At 35.1% G+C, this 19,323-nt stretch overlaps 1 protein-coding gene and 1 long non-coding RNA gene across 15 annotated transcripts in view; both read right to left on the bottom strand.

Annotated features, from left to right (window-relative positions):
• dmd (dystrophin) overlaps positions 1 to 19,323 on the bottom strand; it is a 251,520-nt gene that overhangs the window by 100,996 nt on the left and 131,201 nt on the right. For all 14 annotated transcript variants that reach the window (XR_001799156.4, XR_012404170.1, XM_073949244.1 and 11 more), the window contains 10 exon segments: positions 17,907 to 18,041; positions 11,789 to 11,941; positions 11,446 to 11,616; positions 9,650 to 9,760; positions 9,275 to 9,420; positions 7,590 to 7,713; positions 7,140 to 7,315; positions 6,835 to 6,982; positions 5,491 to 5,622; positions 2,714 to 2,863 (listed from right to left, as the gene is read on the bottom strand). Coding sequence is in view for 12 of the 14 variants with exons in the window: in XM_073949244.1 (XP_073805345.1) it covers positions 2,714 to 2,863; positions 5,491 to 5,622; positions 6,835 to 6,982; positions 7,140 to 7,315; positions 7,590 to 7,713; positions 9,275 to 9,420; positions 9,650 to 9,760; positions 11,446 to 11,616; positions 11,789 to 11,941; positions 17,907 to 18,041 (1,446 nt within the window). In the remaining 2 variants the exon portion in view is untranslated.
• Positions 13,425 to 15,102, bottom strand: LOC137495441 (uncharacterized). Its single transcript, XR_012405473.1, has 6 exons — positions 15,017 to 15,102; positions 14,674 to 14,746; positions 14,385 to 14,473; positions 14,154 to 14,281; positions 13,916 to 14,042; positions 13,425 to 13,731 (listed from the first exon to the last, which is right to left on the bottom strand). It is a non-coding gene; the product is annotated as an uncharacterized lncRNA (long non-coding RNA).

The raw sequence follows: 19,323 nt of genomic DNA on the forward strand, positions 1-19,323 counted from the left end.
ACTGAGTTATTCAGTTATTAGAACAGTATACGGGGATCAGATTTGAGAAGCATTGAACCGATAGTACTGCGTATGCGTGATTCAGCAGATGGTTACCTGAACACAAACAGTACTTGACAGCCTGCTTTGACAGAACTTAACTTGAACAACTGCAACGCGGTGAACCGAGAGCATTGGGTTGCAAAACTTAATTAAAAGAAACTTTTCTGATCATAGTGATGTTTTAACTAACTGAAATTATGATTGCTAATTACATATTTTTGGTATGTTGAGTACTAACATTGAAAGATTGTCAAAAAGATCTGGTTCGTGTTAAAGATCTGAACTTCCAGTAACTGCTGATGTATGTAACCTCAGCCTTGCACACATATTTTACTTAAGACTGCTATCTTGTGGGCTGTTGAATTTCAATTTGAGGATGGGTAGATGGTAGTGGTAGATGATAGTGGTCATATGTTCTCTAAATGCATGTTTCAAAAAATGTATGGTTGAGTTTTTATTATACAATATTTATTCTGATGATTTTAAATCTTGCACCTAACAAATATCCTTATTAGATTTAATAGAGATAATATTTAATACTACATATGAAAGTGGCACCAATTGGAATTGAAAATATCCAATGCCATCAGATGCCAAAAACAGATCTGAGTCACATTTGGGCAAAAACATCAGATTTGGGTCATATTTGCCTGCAGTGTGAACGTAGCTTTATAGTACAGATGTAGACGTGTTCTCATAATTTCAGTAACTGAAAGAACTAATGATTTCCTGAACTCATTAGTTCCAGAGAAGTGAAACTCGTGTCCTGATGGGAGAAGCTACGATGAGAGCAGAAAACTACGAAGATGATGCTGGGAGTCTAATTAAACACACTGTCTTTGTCATCTCAATGACTCCCTCGGTGCAAATTTTGAGACAAAATGGCATCAGTGACTTTGCGACAATTTATTAATTTTATTATTTTTCTTAAATACTTTATTAAAAAGGTCAAACCACCATTATAACAAAGTACAACTTTTTTCTCAGTCTTTGAAAAACCTTATTTGAGACCCTATACAGCTGAAGTCAAAATCATTAGCCCTCCTGTGAGTTTTGTTTTGTTTTTTAAATATTTCCTAAATGATGTTTACCAGAGAAAGGAACTTTTTACAGTATTTCCTATATTATTTTTTCGTCTGGAGAAAGTCTTTTTTTGTTTTATTTCGGCAACAATTAAAGCAGTTTTTAATTTTTTCCAAACCATTTTGAGGTCAAGATTATTAGCCCCCTTAAGCAATATTTTGTTTTGATTGTTTACAGAACAAACCACTGTTAAAAAACGATTTGCCTAATTACCTTAACCTTCCTACTTAACCTAATTAACCTACAACCCCAAATCAGAAAACTTTGGACAGTATGGAAAACGCAAATAAAAAAAACAAAAGTAGTGATTTCTAAATTTACTTTGATGTGTATTTCACTGCAGACAATACAAACATTATTTAATGTGTTCCTCATGATTTTATAGTTTTTTTTTCCAACACATTTAACATTTTCCAACACATATCCCTCATTTTTACATTCCAATGTTGACAGGTATGCTCAGGACTACTCTGGCAAACCTTTGTCAAGTCCCACAATACATAATTACATCCACAAATGCCAGTGAAAACTGTACTGTGCCAAAAGGAAGCCCTATGTTAACAGTGTCCAGAAGCGCTGTCGACCTCTCCGGGCTCAAAGGCATCTGGAATGGACCATCACAAAGTAGAAATGTGTACTGTGGTCAGATGAATACGTATTTTAGGTATTTTTTGGGAGAAATGATGCCGTGTTCTCCAGACCAAAGATGAAAAGGATCATCGAGACTTCTACCAGCAACAAGTCCAAAAGCAAGCGTCTGTCATGGTATGGGGTTGTGTCAGTGCCCTTGGCAAATGTAAACTGCTCTTCTGTGATGGCACCATTAATGCTGAAAAGTACAAAGAGACTTTGGAGCACAATATGCTGCCGTTTTTCCAGGGATGCCTGTTTTCCATGTATATAAACAAGACAATGCAAAACGCATTCTGCACACATTACAAAGGCCCGGCTGCAGAGGAAGATGATGCAGGTATTTGACTGGTCTGCATGCAGTCCCGATCTGTCTCCAATAGAGAATGTTTTGTGCATTTTAAAGTGCAAAATGAGACAACCAAAATACCAATTAAAAAAGAATTCTTGAGGAACACATTAAATAATGTTTGTTGTACTGTCTGCAATGAAATACACAAAGTAAATTTGGAAATCCCTACTTTATTTTTTTTATTTGCGCTTTTCATACTGTCCCAACTTTTTCTGATTTGGGGTTGGAGTTAAGCCTTTAAATGTCACTTTAAGCTGAATAATAGGGTCTTGAAAAATATCTAGTAAAATTTTATGTACTGTCATCATGGCAAAAGATAAAAGAAATCAGTTAGTAGAAATGAGTTATTAAAACTATTATGTTTAGAAATGTGTTGAAAAAATCTTCTTTCCATTAAATCGAAATTGTGGATACAATATCCAGGGGGGGCTAATAATTCAGGAGGGCTAATAATTCTACTAATAAAGAATAAATAATAAAGACTTCAACTTCAATCGGCTTGAGTGAAACATTACTGCATGAAGCTGAAATAAGACACACAGCAGTATTATGGCAGTGGGACCATGGGTAGTGAACATATGTGCTGGATCACGTCTGTCAGATTACCTTTGGGTCCACTGCAGTAGGCGACTGCTCAAGCTGAGTCTTTGTATTGGAGGCCCAAATTGAGAGTTTGGAGAGCTGTTCTTGGTACAAAGACAAATCCCTGAGGAGATCCTCGATTTGTCTCTGCTTCTCAGGAAGATCAGTGGACACCTTTAGAGGAATAAGAAAACATTTAGAGCTTTTCGGTAAATCACAGAAGAGGGATTCTAACAAAACCTGTCTAATCCATACAAGCTTAAAACAAGAAGATAATAAAATATTAGAACAAAAAACTAGAATATAAGGTCACACTTTACAATAAGGTTTCATTAGTTAATATATTCACTAATATGAGCTCATTTTGAACAATACTTTTATTAATCATAGTTCAACATTTATTATTGCATTATTAACATCCAAATTCATACTTGTTAACATTGGTTAATGCACCATGAGTTAACGAACTAACAATGATCAACGGTATTTTGATCAATTAACATTAACATGAACAAAAACTGTGTATTGTTCATTGTTTATTGATGTTAGCAAATGCATTCATGAATGCAATCCTATAGTTAAATGTAACTGAATATAATAAATAACACACTCTTCATAAAGAACACAAGACTAAATGTTTTTCATCAAGGACATCAAAGTTATGTTTACGTTACAAAATATAATCTGGGGAAAAATATATAATTGGGAGGGATATTGTAAATAAAATGGAATAATAAAGCAGATATTGACTTAAACTGTGTGATTGGTGTCACAAAAATAATTCATCACTTTTTTCATATATTTTGAATAATACAACAAACAAGACTAATTATTTTATGACACAAAATCATGTTATTTATGTATTTTACTTACATTTTCCTAGTTTAATGTAAATCAGTCATGCTAGGACCAGGGGAGGCAGAGGTTGTAGTGCTACGCTAATGACTGTTTAACTTAACAAGATATATTGTACACAGAGTTATTTTGTACGTCCATTTACAGCTTTAAGTCAGTAATCTAAAATCTAAATCACATGTAAAAGTTCACCTCAGATTGCTGACTTGATCTTACTACGAGTGCTCCAGTCAGAACTTCCATCAGCAGCCTTTTTCTTAGGATCACACACACCCTGCCGGTCCTACACTAACCAACCCACTCTGAGCTAAGATGGAACCGACGATTCTCTGCATGGTAGTCGGAAGCTCTAACAAGCAGACTAAAGAACATGGCCTCTAGCATCTGTCACTAGAGCACCTTTAGATACCAGAGGAGTGAGGTTTACCTGCATAGCACTTCACTAGCTGCCCTCGGTTTGAATCACCTCCCTAAACTTTACTCCTATCCAGGTCACGGCACCAACGCAACCGTGACCTGGATGCCGGTCCAATGCCGGTCCTACACTACCCAACCAGCTTTGAGCTGGTATTGAACCAAGGATTCTCCGCAGGGGAGTCAATTGCTCTAACAAGGCTAAAGACCATAGCCTCTATCGTCTATTGCTAGAGCACCTTTTAGAGGTCAGATGATTGAGGTTTACCTGCACAACACTTCACTAGCTGGCCTCTGTTACACTCACCTACCCTAAACCTTACTCCCATTCGGGTCATGGATCCAATGTAACCCACCTACAGTACCCAACAAGCTTTGAGCTGGGATTGAACCGGCAATTCTCACCATGGGAGTCAATGGCTCTAATGAGGCTAAAACCATGGCCTCTAGCATCTGTTGCTAGAGCACCTTTAGTGGACAGTGGAGTGAGGTTTACCTGTACAGCTCTTCACAAGTTGACCTCTGTTACACTCATCCCCCTAAACCTCACTCACATCCGGGTACCAATTAAACCCCGCCGGTCCTACACTACCCAAGTAGCTCTGAGCTGGGCACAAACCAATGGTCTCTAGTGTCTAAAGCAGGGTTGTCCAAACTCGCTCCTGGAGGGCTGGTGTCCTGCAAAGTTTAGTTCTAACCCCAATCAGACACACCTGGGGTAGCTAATCAAGCTCTTACTAAGCCTTCTAGAAACATTGTAGCAGGTGTGTTGAGGCAAGTTTAAACCAAAATCTCCAGGACACAGGCCTTCCAGGACCGAGTTTGGACACCCCTGCAAAGCACTTCACTAGCTGGCCTCTGCTACAATCACCCCCTCAAACCTTACTTCCATCCGGGTCACGGCACCAATGTAACCCTGTCGGTCCTAGACTACCCAAAAAGCTTTGAGCTGGGATTGAACCAGTGATTCTCTACATCGTCAGTAGCTCTAACAAGGAGGCTAAAGACTGGCCTCTAGTGTCTGTCGCTAGAGCACCTTCAGAGGTCAGAAGAGTGAGGTTTACCTGCACAGCACTTCACTAGCTGGCCTGTGTTACACTCATCCCCCTAAACCTCACTCCCTTCCAGGTCACGGCATCAATGCAACCCCACCGGTACACTACCAAACCAGCTCTGAACTGGGATCGAACGAGCAAATCTCTGCACAGGAGTCAGTTGCTCACTAGCTGGCCTTTGTTGCACAGACAATAAAATAAAGAAAAATCGGTTGAGAATATAGTGCACGGTTAAGATATACACAGCCATAAAGCCCTACATTCAACTATTAACTTCCATTGTCAATGCTAGCTAAGTAGCTATTAGCTAAACTTGCACATCAACAATAACTTAAGTCTCACTATTAAATCATAATGCCCTCATTAGGCTGTTAACAAAAATGGCACTTGGGATAATAATGCCAAGGTCACAATATCATTGAATTTAATGGGCCTGAAAGATCAAACTGCGAGAAGGAAAGAAATGATTTCGATTACCTTCGCCCAGCGCATGTTGATAACCTTTAGTTGCTTCTCCAATGGTTTGACTTTATCAGCGGGGAGAGATGAGCCTTTGCTGTTGATCTGATGAAGAGCTTGCTTCCTGCTCGGCAGTTCCACCACCCGGGCCTGAAGATTTTCACACACACACAAAAATGCATTAATTACACGCTTATCTTTGTGACTCATTTTTGGTGATTTGCCTCATGGGAGAATTACAATTTTTGAGGGGACATATTATGCCCCGTTTTTGTAAGATGAAAAAAAATCCCTGGTGTCCTCAGATTGTGAATTTGTGTCTGTAAAGTTTCAGTTTAAAATGCCTCTCAGATCATTTATTATTGCTTGTCAAATTTATTCCTATTTGAGACTGATCAAAGACTAACCTAAGCTAACGTGTGACTTACAATTTTATTGGCTCCCTCAGATGTGTCGCAAACTGAATAATTCATAAATACTCAGTTTCAGACTAAACCTTTTTATGGAGAGGTAAAGGGCAGATATTTGGAAAACCTGCTCCATCAAATTGCACGTTTCTGGGGTTTTCTTTAAAACCTCTGGCACACAAATCATACTGAGATTAAAAATATTTACAGAACAGGGGGCTATATAGTACTGCTTCATTTTGTGGGGTAACCTAGCCAAACATAATTGTCCCCATCATTCACCCCAGTAGCAAAGCCCCGAATAGAATCCTTCAGAAACAGTGTTAAACTGATTGGTGAAGTAATCTGAATAACTGGGATGCCCTTTTCCACATTTTTCTGAACTGGTTCATGCACCAGGGACACAATTACAGCCCCTAGGCATGAAAAAAGTCAGAATATCATGATATATCCCTTTTAATATGAAGCTAAAAGCACCGTTTTCCTCCAATGTGTGAGCTAATAGTATCTCTTATTTAAAGATCCCATTAAGTGCTTTAAAATGTGCATTTTTTCTCATGTTTGACTTAATCTCAACTGAAAAATGAAAAGAGGGGGGACATAGTGTAAGCCACTCCCCTTTTTAAAAACAGCCAATGGGTTTTTGCTTTCATAGAGTGGTTGGGATCAGGCACAACAAATATAAAGCAAATAAGAAGCATCTTGAAGGAGGCGGGGCATGTCAGATACTAGAGAGCATTTGATTGGTCAAGATTTGATAAGAAACTGAAGCATGAGGTGATGTGACAAAAACGATCCTTTTAGGCGAAAGTGACAAACAGCAAGCTTTGGATTCTTATATCAGTTTTATATTTGAATGTCACTGTTTTGGAGCACACTAGCTAACATATATTCTCATCAATGTTTTATTTTATTTTATTTTAATTACCAGACCTTTGAGCAAAGTGATTTGTACCTTGACTTTTTCTAAAGTTGCACTGAGCTGTTCCTTGCGACCCGCTTCCACAGGAAGTGCAGCCACAGCCTCCGCATCATCCAGCCAGGATTGAAACTCCCCCATGTCTTCATTTAACTCTGCGAGAAGCATTTTTGCCCCGGCAGACCTAAAACACGGAGCAGCCGTATTTATGCATTCCATCAAAATAAGGACAAAAGAGGGCAATTATGTATGTGTTTTGCTGCTCAAATTGAATTATGCTAAGATATTCAAACATGCGTGGCATCTCGCACAAGCTGCATCCTGAATTTTTTTTTACACACCGTCTCTTGATCTCAGTGAGCTGGTTGGACACTTTGGCCCAGCGGGAGTTGATCGAGGCGAGCTGCTGTTTAATGTGGTCCCTGTCGTCTTTACTGCACTGTGGACTCAGATCAGTCCCAAGAGCATTGAGTCCCTTCACTGCTGCTTCCTGTTTCTCCAAACCCGCCTGAAGCTCCTGGGAAAGCAGAATATAATGGCACAGTATAGATGACCTGAAAACTAATCTAGCATGACTTATTGCCTGTTGAAAGAGTTTCAGCTAACACGTTCTTTAATATTCTAAATCATTATTATTTACAGTATAATATAATAACATTTTTACACACATTATATTACATTACATTATATTATATTATATTATATTATATTATATTATATTATATTATATTATATTATATTATATTATATTATATTATATTATATTATATAACTGTAACATTTATGATTACCTTGAGGTGGTCTCTATTATTTATGGGGTCTTGTTCATACTTCATAATCGTCCTCTCAGCATCTGTGAGCCAGTTGTCCAGCATTTTCAGCTCCTCATTGAACTTCTTGGCTTTTTCAAGGCGTCTTGAGTAAAATCAGAGAGAAAAGTTGCAGAAGATATTTTAAACACAAAACAGTGCCGTGATTTCAATGAATATTAGTTAGATTACAACGCTTGTTTATTTATTCATTTTCTACAAAGCAATTTCGCTTTTTTTATTAACGATTGTTTGTGTTAACTGGAATAAAATATATACTGAATTTTATCCAAAATTTAAATAAAATTAATTTAAAAGGCATTTACCTTTGCAACTAACTCAATATAAATGCTTAAGTTGAAGTATTACAGTTAAACAAAAAGGAACAAATTACAAGATAAAATCTTACTAAATAAATGTTTGTTTTGGCATAATATTTGTGCAAGGAACTATTTTCTTCCGCCATTCATTCACATCTGCAGCTGACGTCAAAACAGTAGAAACCATTGCTAATTCACAAACGTCACTTTAGAGCTGATATTTGAATAATTCTCTAGCGTAATGTCTAAAGGGATGACACTTTAAGGTTAAAAGGCTGAACGGCATGAAATGCCATCAGTCTACAGAAATATATCCCAGTATTTCTCTGTTGCATTCGGAACATTTCATTAATTTACCCAAAATAAAGCAGCGCAATCACTACCAGATTTCTGTTGTGTTTGCGATAAGGAAAAACACTAAACACATGCAGGAATTTCTTCTATCTTTCTGTTTAATGAACTAGTCTGCAGTAACGAAAGCTCTCATTAGAAGCAGATGGCCAACCAGGGTTATGCAAAGAGTGGCCAACACAAAATACATGCATTCCTAATATGTGAGTCTCATCTCACACTCAACACACTACAATTACTATGGTATAAATACACCACTACAACATACAAAAGAGAGAGATCGACTCAGTCACTAACCTGTTAAATAATGATTTAATTAGCTGTAGTTAGAGTTTTTTACGCTGAGTTTTTCTCCTGTAAAGGCTTATTAATGCAGTCTCTGTCGCCATCTTGTGGATGGACAACGTCAACCGTCTTTAGTCTGCTCAATGACAGGCTAATTGCCGCCGACGCAGTGTCTTTAACAAATTATAAATATTTAAAATAGACACTATCCTTATAAATAAACTGCATAGTTGCAATCTAAACATCTACATCCTCAACTAAAAAAATCCTCAAAAGTAGATTAAGTATTTAAACTGCTGCAATATTTGTCAAACTGTAGAGTGTCCTCTGCTTGTTGCTGTATGTAGGTGGAGTAATACAAAAGGGTGAAGGGTGAACAGGCTGGACGAGTGCTCTTATGTCAAAACAAACATTTATTTCGGATGTGTTTAATCATGATTAATCTTTGACCAGCACTAAAAATTACTAAAATTTAAATTACTTAATAGTAAATAGAATATGAAAAATAAAGTGTATTGACACTTGCAAAACAATATTAAAAAAATGAGATCTAACGCAACCAATACAGCAGCACAAAAACACATCCAGCAAAATATACTTTAATTCTTATCTGATTTTTCAGTTTCTGATGTTTCAATACCCCACACCCCTATTATTGACTCCCCTAAGCGCTAGGGCAGGTTTCAGCAGTGTACCATCATTCATTCTTACTTGAGTCTGTCCTGGTAGAGCATTTTAAGGTTTTCCCAGTTGGTCCTGAGCAGCTGAACCAGCAAACCCTCCTCAGGTTGAGATGCACCTCTTCCAACAGCCTCTGCCACGGGACCCTCCAGTTTATCCAGGTTAACTTTAACCTCCTAAACCACACGTGCCACAACCAATTAAAGCATTTTTCCTGCTGATTCAACAGTGTGTGTGTGTGTGTGTGTGTGTGTGTGTGTGTGTGTGTGTGTGTGTGTGTGTGTAAAACAACGTGTGTTCATGAGTAAATCCATAATAAACTGACAAGGCTGACAGATAGAAAAAACATATGCATGAGCTAGTAAAATATCATGTGTAGAAATGAACCGTGGTTTATGATGTGACCTTAAGGCACTTCTCTTGTTGGGGAAGGTTGATGAATGCAGTAGACCAGCGCTCGGGAGAGTTCAGCAGAGCCTCATTCTCAGAGATACACTGCAGCAGAAACTGCAGCTCCTGAACATACAAGGATGGAGAAGAAATCTCAATTATTCTGCTTATTTTACTTGGAAAAAGAACAAAAGTTTTCTGTGTTAATTAAATTCCGTGTTGACTTCTATTTCAGTATGTGGATGTACTTTTAATTGAAATGGAATTTTGAGTAGGGGGCAAGGCTTTTATTTTGTGGATCATTCCCTCGATAAGAAGGCCGTGGTTAAGAAAACTCTATCTGAAGGCAAAAGAAAAAGATAAACTATACTTATTGTAAAAAGCCCTACACAAAAAAACTTGAATTGAATTGAAAAAGAACCGCCACTCCAAACGTGGACCATATTGATTGAAGATTACTAAACAAACATTGTTTTTTTGTGGATTCACTTTCATGGATTAATAGTTTACCTAAAGAATAACAAAGAATACGCTAAAATAATAAACACTGTAAATTTTGATTTCATAAGAACTTCAATCTTTTAAATTAAGCAAGAACATATGTGATTTTCCAAATTACTATATTGTAAATTCTACTATATTGTTAATTTGTTGAAAACTGACATCAAGCAGGTAGAAATACAAATTATTAAATATGTTTATGATGTTACTGTCACAGTCACCAGTGATACAGCCTGTGCAGATCACTGGTAAACATGCAGATCATTAATAAGGACTACAAGTCCACAGGTATGTGGACTACAAGATCCAGTCATGCAACACACACACACACTTACACACACACACACACACACACACACACACAAACACAGACACACCTGCTCCACGTTTCCATTGATTAGACTCACACAGCTGATGCTGCTTATTGACTGATTACACCACATATATACGGCTCACTTTGAGACTCTCATTGCAGAGTCTTGTTTATCTGTCTAGTGACTTTTAAAACACGGTTTCCCTGCCTTGCCCTGCCATGTACCGGTCTTTGCTTTGCTCTGTTTTGTTTGTTTACATTGCCTGCTGCCTACCTGTATTGACCTATCGCCTGTTAAACGACCACAACTCTGGATTCCCCGTGTAAATGTGTTGGGCCCTGTGTTGACCGTTGCTTTGCTAGGAACTCAAGCCGGGAATCAAACTCGGGTCGCCGTGAGCACCATGGTGCTATATGTCAGTGCACAATTAACCACTTGGCTGTTGATGCCAACATTTGAATTATTTTAGTAATTTAATTTGCAGCCTCCAGTGTGAAACTCTGTGAAAAAAGAATATTTACTCATTATTTAGAAACCTTTATGAGTTTCCTTATTCTGTCGAACACAAAATTTAATATGTGGAAGAAAGCTAAAAATTAACCAACAAAAACACTATTAAAGTCAATGATTTCTTCAAAATGTCTTATTTTGAGTTCAACAAAAGAAAGACCCTCAAAAGGTTGGGAAAGGATGAGTAAATGACAGAATTTTCAATTTTCCCTTTTAAAAAAGCAGACTTATCTATTCATTTTTAAGCATTTTTTATAATTGTTTTATTATTATTTTGCTCTTAAAAATTGTTTTATTTAATTATTTGGTAAATGATTAATTAAACTATTTACCATCATTGTTTATGATTTGCTTCTGTAGTACATTTGTACTATAACCCATGGCACATTTTTTTTTAAAACTTGCCTCTGTTTACATCTCTGGAAAGGCATTGTTTATCTTGATATTGTCACATAATCACGTCAAAAAAGAAACAAACCGACTTACACTTTTGTGGCGCACTCGAGTGAAGTTAACGTCTAGCTCCGTCCATCGTTTATTGATAGGCAGGAGGCGGGGCTCAACCATTCTGCTAGCTCCACCCTCTGAAAGCACACGCCCCAATCCACGTAAATCCTCCAGCTTGGGCCGCTGCTGGTCAATCTCATATCCAACTGCCTGGTGGAGAACATACATACACAGTCCTAAAATATTCATGAACTTGTTAAGATGGAAGCAGAGGGGCTCACACAGTTAGTACTTTAAAAAACATCCCTGGGGCTGAGCAACTTTGAAGAAGCTAAAATATAGGAGTATAAATAATAATTAGTGGAGAAAGTTTCACCCTCACTTTCACTCTGGGCTCCTCCGGGGGATCTGGAAGCTCTCGTATGCTTTTCTCGATTCTGTCCAGCCACTGCATCATGTCATCGCTTTTCTTGCAGAACTGATACCACTGCGATGCGAGAGCCAGAGCCTTCTTCTTTCTCAGGGCTCTCAGATTCTGTGAATGGAGAATTAATAGATTAAAGCACATTTTTTACAGTCAAACCTGAGTCACTAAAACTGACCACTAATAGAAACTACTCTGGAAATGAACGCCTGACTGTATATTTTTTATAGTATGTTGCAAGTATTCAGTGACAAAGGTATTTTCATTTGTATTTTTTTAAAGAACAAACTTTCTTAACAAAACAGGAACAAGGGGCAATTAATAAGCATTTAAGTAAGTGTGTAAGTAAATACAATATACATAAAAATAAATAAATAAAAAATGTATAAATAAAATATACATTATACTGTACAAATAAATAACATAAATATAAATATTGAAAAATATATATAATAAATAACATAATACAAATTAATGCATACAATTAAAATAAATACAATTTAAATTAAACAAAAAGAAGTTAAAAAAAATATATATATATGTATGTATGTATGTATGTATGCATGTATGTATGTATATATGTATATACACACACACACACACACACACACACAAATAATAAATGTATAAAATATATAAATTAAATACATATATACTTATTCAATGTAATATATAACATAAATTAATAAAAATAATAAATAAATAAATATGAATATTTAAATACATAATAAACAAATAAATATTATGTAAAATATATAAATAAATATATACAATTAAAATATAATAAAGAAGAAAGAAATGAAACAAAATATTGTAAACATAAATAAACATATATATATATATATATATATATATATATATATATATATATATATATATAGTAATAGTATATATAGTATAGTAAGTATAGTAATAAATGAATAATATAAAATTAATAAATATAATTTATATAAAATAAAAAAATCAATAAATATAAATATAAACAATTCAAATATGATAAAGGAAAGATATTAAATAAAAGTATTGTAAAAATATATAATAAAATATATTACATCATATTATATTAAAATAAATAAATAAATTAATTAATTAATTAATAAACAAATGAAAATATAAAATTAATTAACATAATATATTATATATAAAAATAAATAAATAAATAAGTTATATAATATTATATATAATATAAATAAATAAATATATACAACTAACATAAAAAAGGAAAGAAATAAAAAATGTAAAAATAATAAATCAAAATCAAATTAAAATTTAATCAAGTTCATACACAGCAAATTCTGGTCTTTGGAATAAACTCCCTGGGAGTCAAAATCAACTCAATCTGAGTGTACATGCGTGACCATCAAATGTACTCCCATTCAGAGTTAAAATCACTCTGCTTTTGGAGTTGAATTTTAACACATTTTTTTGAGTTAGATTATAACACTTTCTGGAGTTAAAATTGTAATCCTAAAGAGAGTACTTTTACATTTGGGTATAACATGAACTCCTTACCAATGTTAAAATGTAACACTTTTTAGAGTTAAAGTGTACTTCAAACAATCTATATATATGAAAATGACTGAACAGATGCAATACTCTTTACTTACTGCTTTTATTCATGCAAATCCACACATTAGATTTAAAATTTCCATCAATGTACACACTTTGAAATTAACTGTCATCAAAGCATTAAATCTAACAGCAAAACATTTACAATTAATATATGTTAGCAGCTAGTGCCAACTAAAACCAATGGCTTAGTAAAATTGCATGAGACAATCAACACATTACATTATATAAAATTTACTTCGCAGGAATCAAAAGCAGCAAAAAAATATCTTGTCATACTCCTTAATCACAGTCAACTCTGCTGGCTTTGAAGTTAGAATTTGCTCGATTTTCTGAAACGAAGAAAAAAAAGTATTTAGAAAGATAATCAAATTAATCTTTTTTTTAAACAAAAAAACTTAATCTAGTAACTGTGTTTATACTATTTTTTACTTTAAAATGCATTCATTTTGTAACATTATTTTGTAATGTTTACGGTATAAGATCTATGTATATGGAAGTTAAAAAAAAACTTACATTTTTTTGGACACTGCCCATTAAAGGTTGAATAATTTGAGATCCAGAATCACTGCTGCTCAAACTGCTTGACACAGACAATGTATCTGTTAGACTTCAACAGCCCCTTGCTGCAGGACAGTCAAATCTGATAAAAAAACAACAACATGTCTCAGCAAATGGTTCTGAAATGCACACTTTCACTCTGAGTCATGAGACCAACTTTGAAAATCTATAAAAATGTTCTTAAATAACCTACTATCATCAGTGGATGACATGTTTCTTTGGTTGTTGCAAGTTCTTGAAATACATCCTCATCCACCTCTATGCCATGGTCATCTGTGACTTTCGATGCTGTATCCTCTGGTATCACAAACTTGTGCTGGACTACAAGATAACAACAATGTATAATTTATCAAATACATTTCAAAATGACTGTTGTTATTATTATTATAATTTTTAAAAAATACTCTGTTACACTAAAACTCACCCGCACTGAAAAAAATCCAAGAAACAATCTTCTTCCAGTTTAATATATTTTTTCTTGCCTCCAAATTGCACTTTTATCAGCATCGTGGCCTGAAATAAAAAAGATAAATGTTATTTAACAACTTATGTTAGTGTGATTGAAAATGTAATGCATATATAGCTGAAAACAGCATAATCTCACGGTGACGACTAAATCATGATACAATCCAAAACATTTCATGAGCATTATTACACATATTAAATCTTACAGACATAAAGCTCTATTGCTGGATAAAAGATATTGACATTACCTCGTTGTTTAAGTTAGCCTATTTGAAATGTGAACAGCAGGTTTCTCAATCTGATCAAGTAGGCCTACCGCTTCTTTTTGACAGCAGAACACACATTTTTAGAAACACAGGGGAAGAAAAGATTATTAGCTAGTGTTAGCTTGTTCATATCCACAACATTTTTTAAAATACTGCACAAAACAGCCACATTGGAAAAGCTAACATGCTATGCTAAGTTAGCCACATGCAGATACTAGCCTCACAGTACAAAATGAAACAGCTACAGCAAAACACACTTCTGCTACAAAACATCCAACATTTAGAAAAAGCTTTTAGAATTGTATAACAATGCACTTTTACCTACCTCACAACGAAGAACATAACTCCAGTTCTCATGTGCTGCTCAGCAGAGTTGTGTAATGGCGGACTTTCTAAAAATTTAACTCCAGTAAGGAGTTAAAGCATGTTTCTGAACACCAGAGAATGAACTCCAAAATACAACACAGCAAGGGGTATCCCATAACACAAAATTGTGTTAAAGTTTAAAAATAAACTCAAAAAATGTAACTCTTTCACACTTTTTTGCCTAACTCCTAATTTTTCAACTCCAGAAATTTGCTGTGTATTTGAAGGAGTACATTCTTCTCAACTTAGATTATTAAAAGCCTCCATGTTTTGTAAAAATGTTCTGGTTAATTCTTTGGAAAATACATACATACATACATATAATATATATTATATATATATATATATATATATATATATATATATATATATATATATATATATATATATATATATATATATATATATATATATGTATATATATATATATATATATATATATATATATATATATATATATATATATATATATATATATATATATATATATATATATTTTTTTTTTTTTTTTTTTTTAATAATTTTTTAACTATAAACAGCTATAAATCACAAAGCCTTAGAGACATTTTAGGTGATGATTTACATTTCGTTACATTTCGGGAGAATTCTTCTAGCTATTAATGTTGCAAAGGCGTATTCTTGGTCTTTAGCTATACTGTATGTGGTCACTTATGACTCCAAAAAAAGCCATTACTGAGTTGGGGTGAATTCTTCAATTTAATGCAGAGTTTAAAATCCCCTGGCTGTAGTTTTGACCATGTTTCTAACCGACCAGAACAGAAGCTCCTCATTTTTATTCCGAATTTGACTGGGTCTCTGACTTGAATCTTAAAGCAGCAGTTCGACCTTACACTGACCTTATGATTATCTTTAATGCCAGATGACTTTACTAGTACAGGGTTTCATTTCAGAAATACCTAATTCTGCAATCTGACTGTGATATGGATGTCCTTTCAGAACCAACATAAGAAGCTGATCCCAGAATCACTTCATATTCTACTATATATAAAACCACACAGTATTAACTTGTTCTTCACTGTACAACTGTTTTAGGCATAGATTAATTCTTCAGACAAGAAAGAAAATCTGTTTGGGTGAGAGGAATTCAATAAATTTATTATCTAATTTTTAAGGAAAATGTATAATTTATAGAATGAATTACTACTAAGTGTAATGAACCTTGCATTATCATTAAATTATATACAGTTAAAGTTAAAATTATTTGCCCTTCTGTCAATTTTTATTATCTCAAGTATTTCCCAGATGAAGTTTATCAGAGCAAGAATTTTTTCACAGTATTTACTGTTGCATTCGCAGATGTGAGTGTGTGTGTCTCTTTCCCTCCCTCGTGTGTTCCCTTTCTTTATCTCTCTCTCTCCTGCTCTTTCCCTCTTTACAGGCCTCGCCCTAATTAAATCAACAGCGTGCCCTGGGTTTACTTGGAGTGACCCAGGGTGTCTTTTGTGGAAAGAGTGTGGAGCTAGAGCAAGTTGGTTGGTTTGTTGTTTGGCGTTTGCTATAGTAGAAAAATTTAGTTTCAAGTGTTATTTTTGATTGTGTATTCCCGTTTTGTGTGTGTAAATTTGGGCTTTTTTGTTTGTTGTTTATCCATCTCATGTATCCCCCCACCCCCTCTTGTTATTTTGTTTTTGGTTTGTTCATTGTTATTGTAAATACTGTTCTTTGTATATACATGGTGAGAAGCAGCAGGGGTTGGACGCCACACTTTTCGATTCTGTAAATATTCTCTCTTGTTTTTATATATAGTTAAGGACACTGGAGTAGTGTAGTACTTTTATTTCTGTAATTTTTTTAGGTGTATTTAGTTTCGTTTGGGTGTTTAGGTAGGGGATATATCTTTTTATTATAATTTTTCTGTGTGTTCTCTCTGAGGTATTTGGCTTCACATTTTGAGTGTTTAAAAAAGAAAAAGAAAAAAAAAACAAATAAACCCAACTTTAAAAGAGGTTTTATTTGTCCAGTGGTTTTTATGTTACATCCTTGACACCAAGGCTTAATTTGTGCCGGAACAAGCCGGATCCAGATCTGGCATGTCTGAAATCTGATATGCATCTCTACCCAGCCCTGCTTTTCGCTTTTTTCCGCGACTCCCCAACTCTCTTCATTACTGTTTGCAACAATCACTCCCCCCATTTCGTCAGTGATCCTTCCCCCTCTTCACTTTTGTCCGCGAAACCTCTGCCTCCTCTAGTAACATGCCGGATCCGTTACCCTGATCTGTCCTTTTTTGTCCTCGCAATTTACAAATTAAGCATTTCTTGGCACCCTACACCAGGGTCGTGACACCTATAATATGTTTTCTTCTGGAGAAAGTCTTATTTGTTTTATTTTAGCTAGAATAAAAGAAGCTTTTAATTTCTTTTTAAATAATTTTAAGGCCAATATTATTAGAAGAACGGAGGACACCATCAATATTCAGTGACTTGCCTAATTACCATGACCTAGTTAAGCCTTTAAAAGTCATTTTTAAGCTGAATACTATTATCTTGAAAAATATCAAGTAAAATATTATGTACTGTTATAATGGCAAAGATAAAATAAATCAGTTATTAGAAATGAGTTATTAAATGCTTACAAATGTGTTGAAAAAAACCTCTCCATTAAACAAAAATTGGGGGAAAAATATACAGGGGGGGCTTATCATTCAGGAGGGCTAATAACTCTGACTTCAAGTGTACATGTATGCCACAGTTGTCCTTGGTTTGCACTTGAACACACATTCAAACTGACATGTTATGAGCCTATGTCAAGAGCTTGTAAAAGCATCGCACTTGCTGTATTTTCCAATAAAGCATGTACTTGACATGTGTCACCAGCTCAGCAATTACCTTTAGAGTGTCATATCTGTCATGGAGAAGGTTGTGTTTCTCTCGAACGGCCTCTCGTTTCTCTCCACCGGGAGTTCTCTTGAGGAGATTCTCCCCTTTTAGGAACAGTTCATTTAGAGCCTCCTCGTCTATAGTCTGCAAATAAACACACAGGGGAAAAAAAAGATCAAAGACGAGTCTCACTGACGTCCAGCTTCTCCAGCCTCTGGTGTCTAGACTGCAGCTCTGCACAAGACGTTTGGCCATAGGAGAAATGGTCATGCCCAACTGAGCCTGGTTTCTCTTTAAAGGTTTTTTTTAATTCTTCACTTTCGTCAATTGGTGAAGTTTTTTCCTCGCCGCTGTCGCCACTGGCTTGCATGGTTCGGGACCTGTAGAGCTGTGCATTGATGGATTTGCTCTCCAGTGTTTGGACTCTCAGAAGTGATTATTAAACCACACTGAACTGAGCTAAACTGAACTAAACTTAAACTCTGAAAGCTGGACTGACACTGTTTCAATTTACTATGATCTTCTGTGTGAAGCTGCTTTCTTTCTAGATCTATCTATCTATCAGTTCTTCATTACATCCATTCATCCATCCATCCATCCATCATTCTCTTTATCATCTATCAATATATAACTATACCTTTCCATCCATCTATTTCTTTGTAAATCAACATATCTATCTGTCTGTCATTCTGTCCTTCCTTCCTTCCATTCATCCATCCTTTATTTCATCATCAATCATTATATAACTGTATCTATCCATCCATTTATCTGTCAATCAACATTTATTTGTCATATTGTCCTTCCTTCCTTCCATTATACATCCATCATCCCTCTCTTTATCATTATCAATCTATCAGTGCATTCATGTATTCATGATTCTCTTTATCAACTATCAATCTAAAACTGCATTTATCTATCATTAATCTTTCCATCCTTCGATCCATGCATCCATCCATCCATCCGCCTGTCTATCTACATATCTGTCATTCTGTTCATCCAACCATCCATCCATCCATCCATCCATCCATCCATCCATCTCTACTATCTATCAGTGCATCCATCTTTCAACCATCTATCACAGCATCCATCCATCCCTTCATCATTCACTTTTCATCTATTAGTCTATTACAGCATCTATCCATCCACACATCCATTCATGTGTCAATCTATCATACCTATTTGCAACTCCTTCCATCCATCCATCCATGCATTCATCCATCTTTTTAACATCGATCAATCTATCAGTGCATCCATCCGTCTTTCCGTTTGTTTATTTACCTATAACATCCTCTATCAATCCATCCACACACCCATTAATCAGTTGATCTGTCCGTCTATCTACAAATCTATTTGTCAATCCATCCATTCATCTCTATCATCTATTAGTGCATCCATCCCTCCATTATCCTCTTTATCATCTATTAAT

The sequence above is a fragment of the Danio rerio genome, chromosome 1 (genome assembly GCF_049306965.1).
Source record: "Danio rerio strain Tuebingen ecotype United States chromosome 1, GRCz12tu, whole genome shotgun sequence".
Taxonomy (NCBI): domain Eukaryota; kingdom Metazoa; phylum Chordata; class Actinopteri; order Cypriniformes; family Danionidae; genus Danio; species Danio rerio.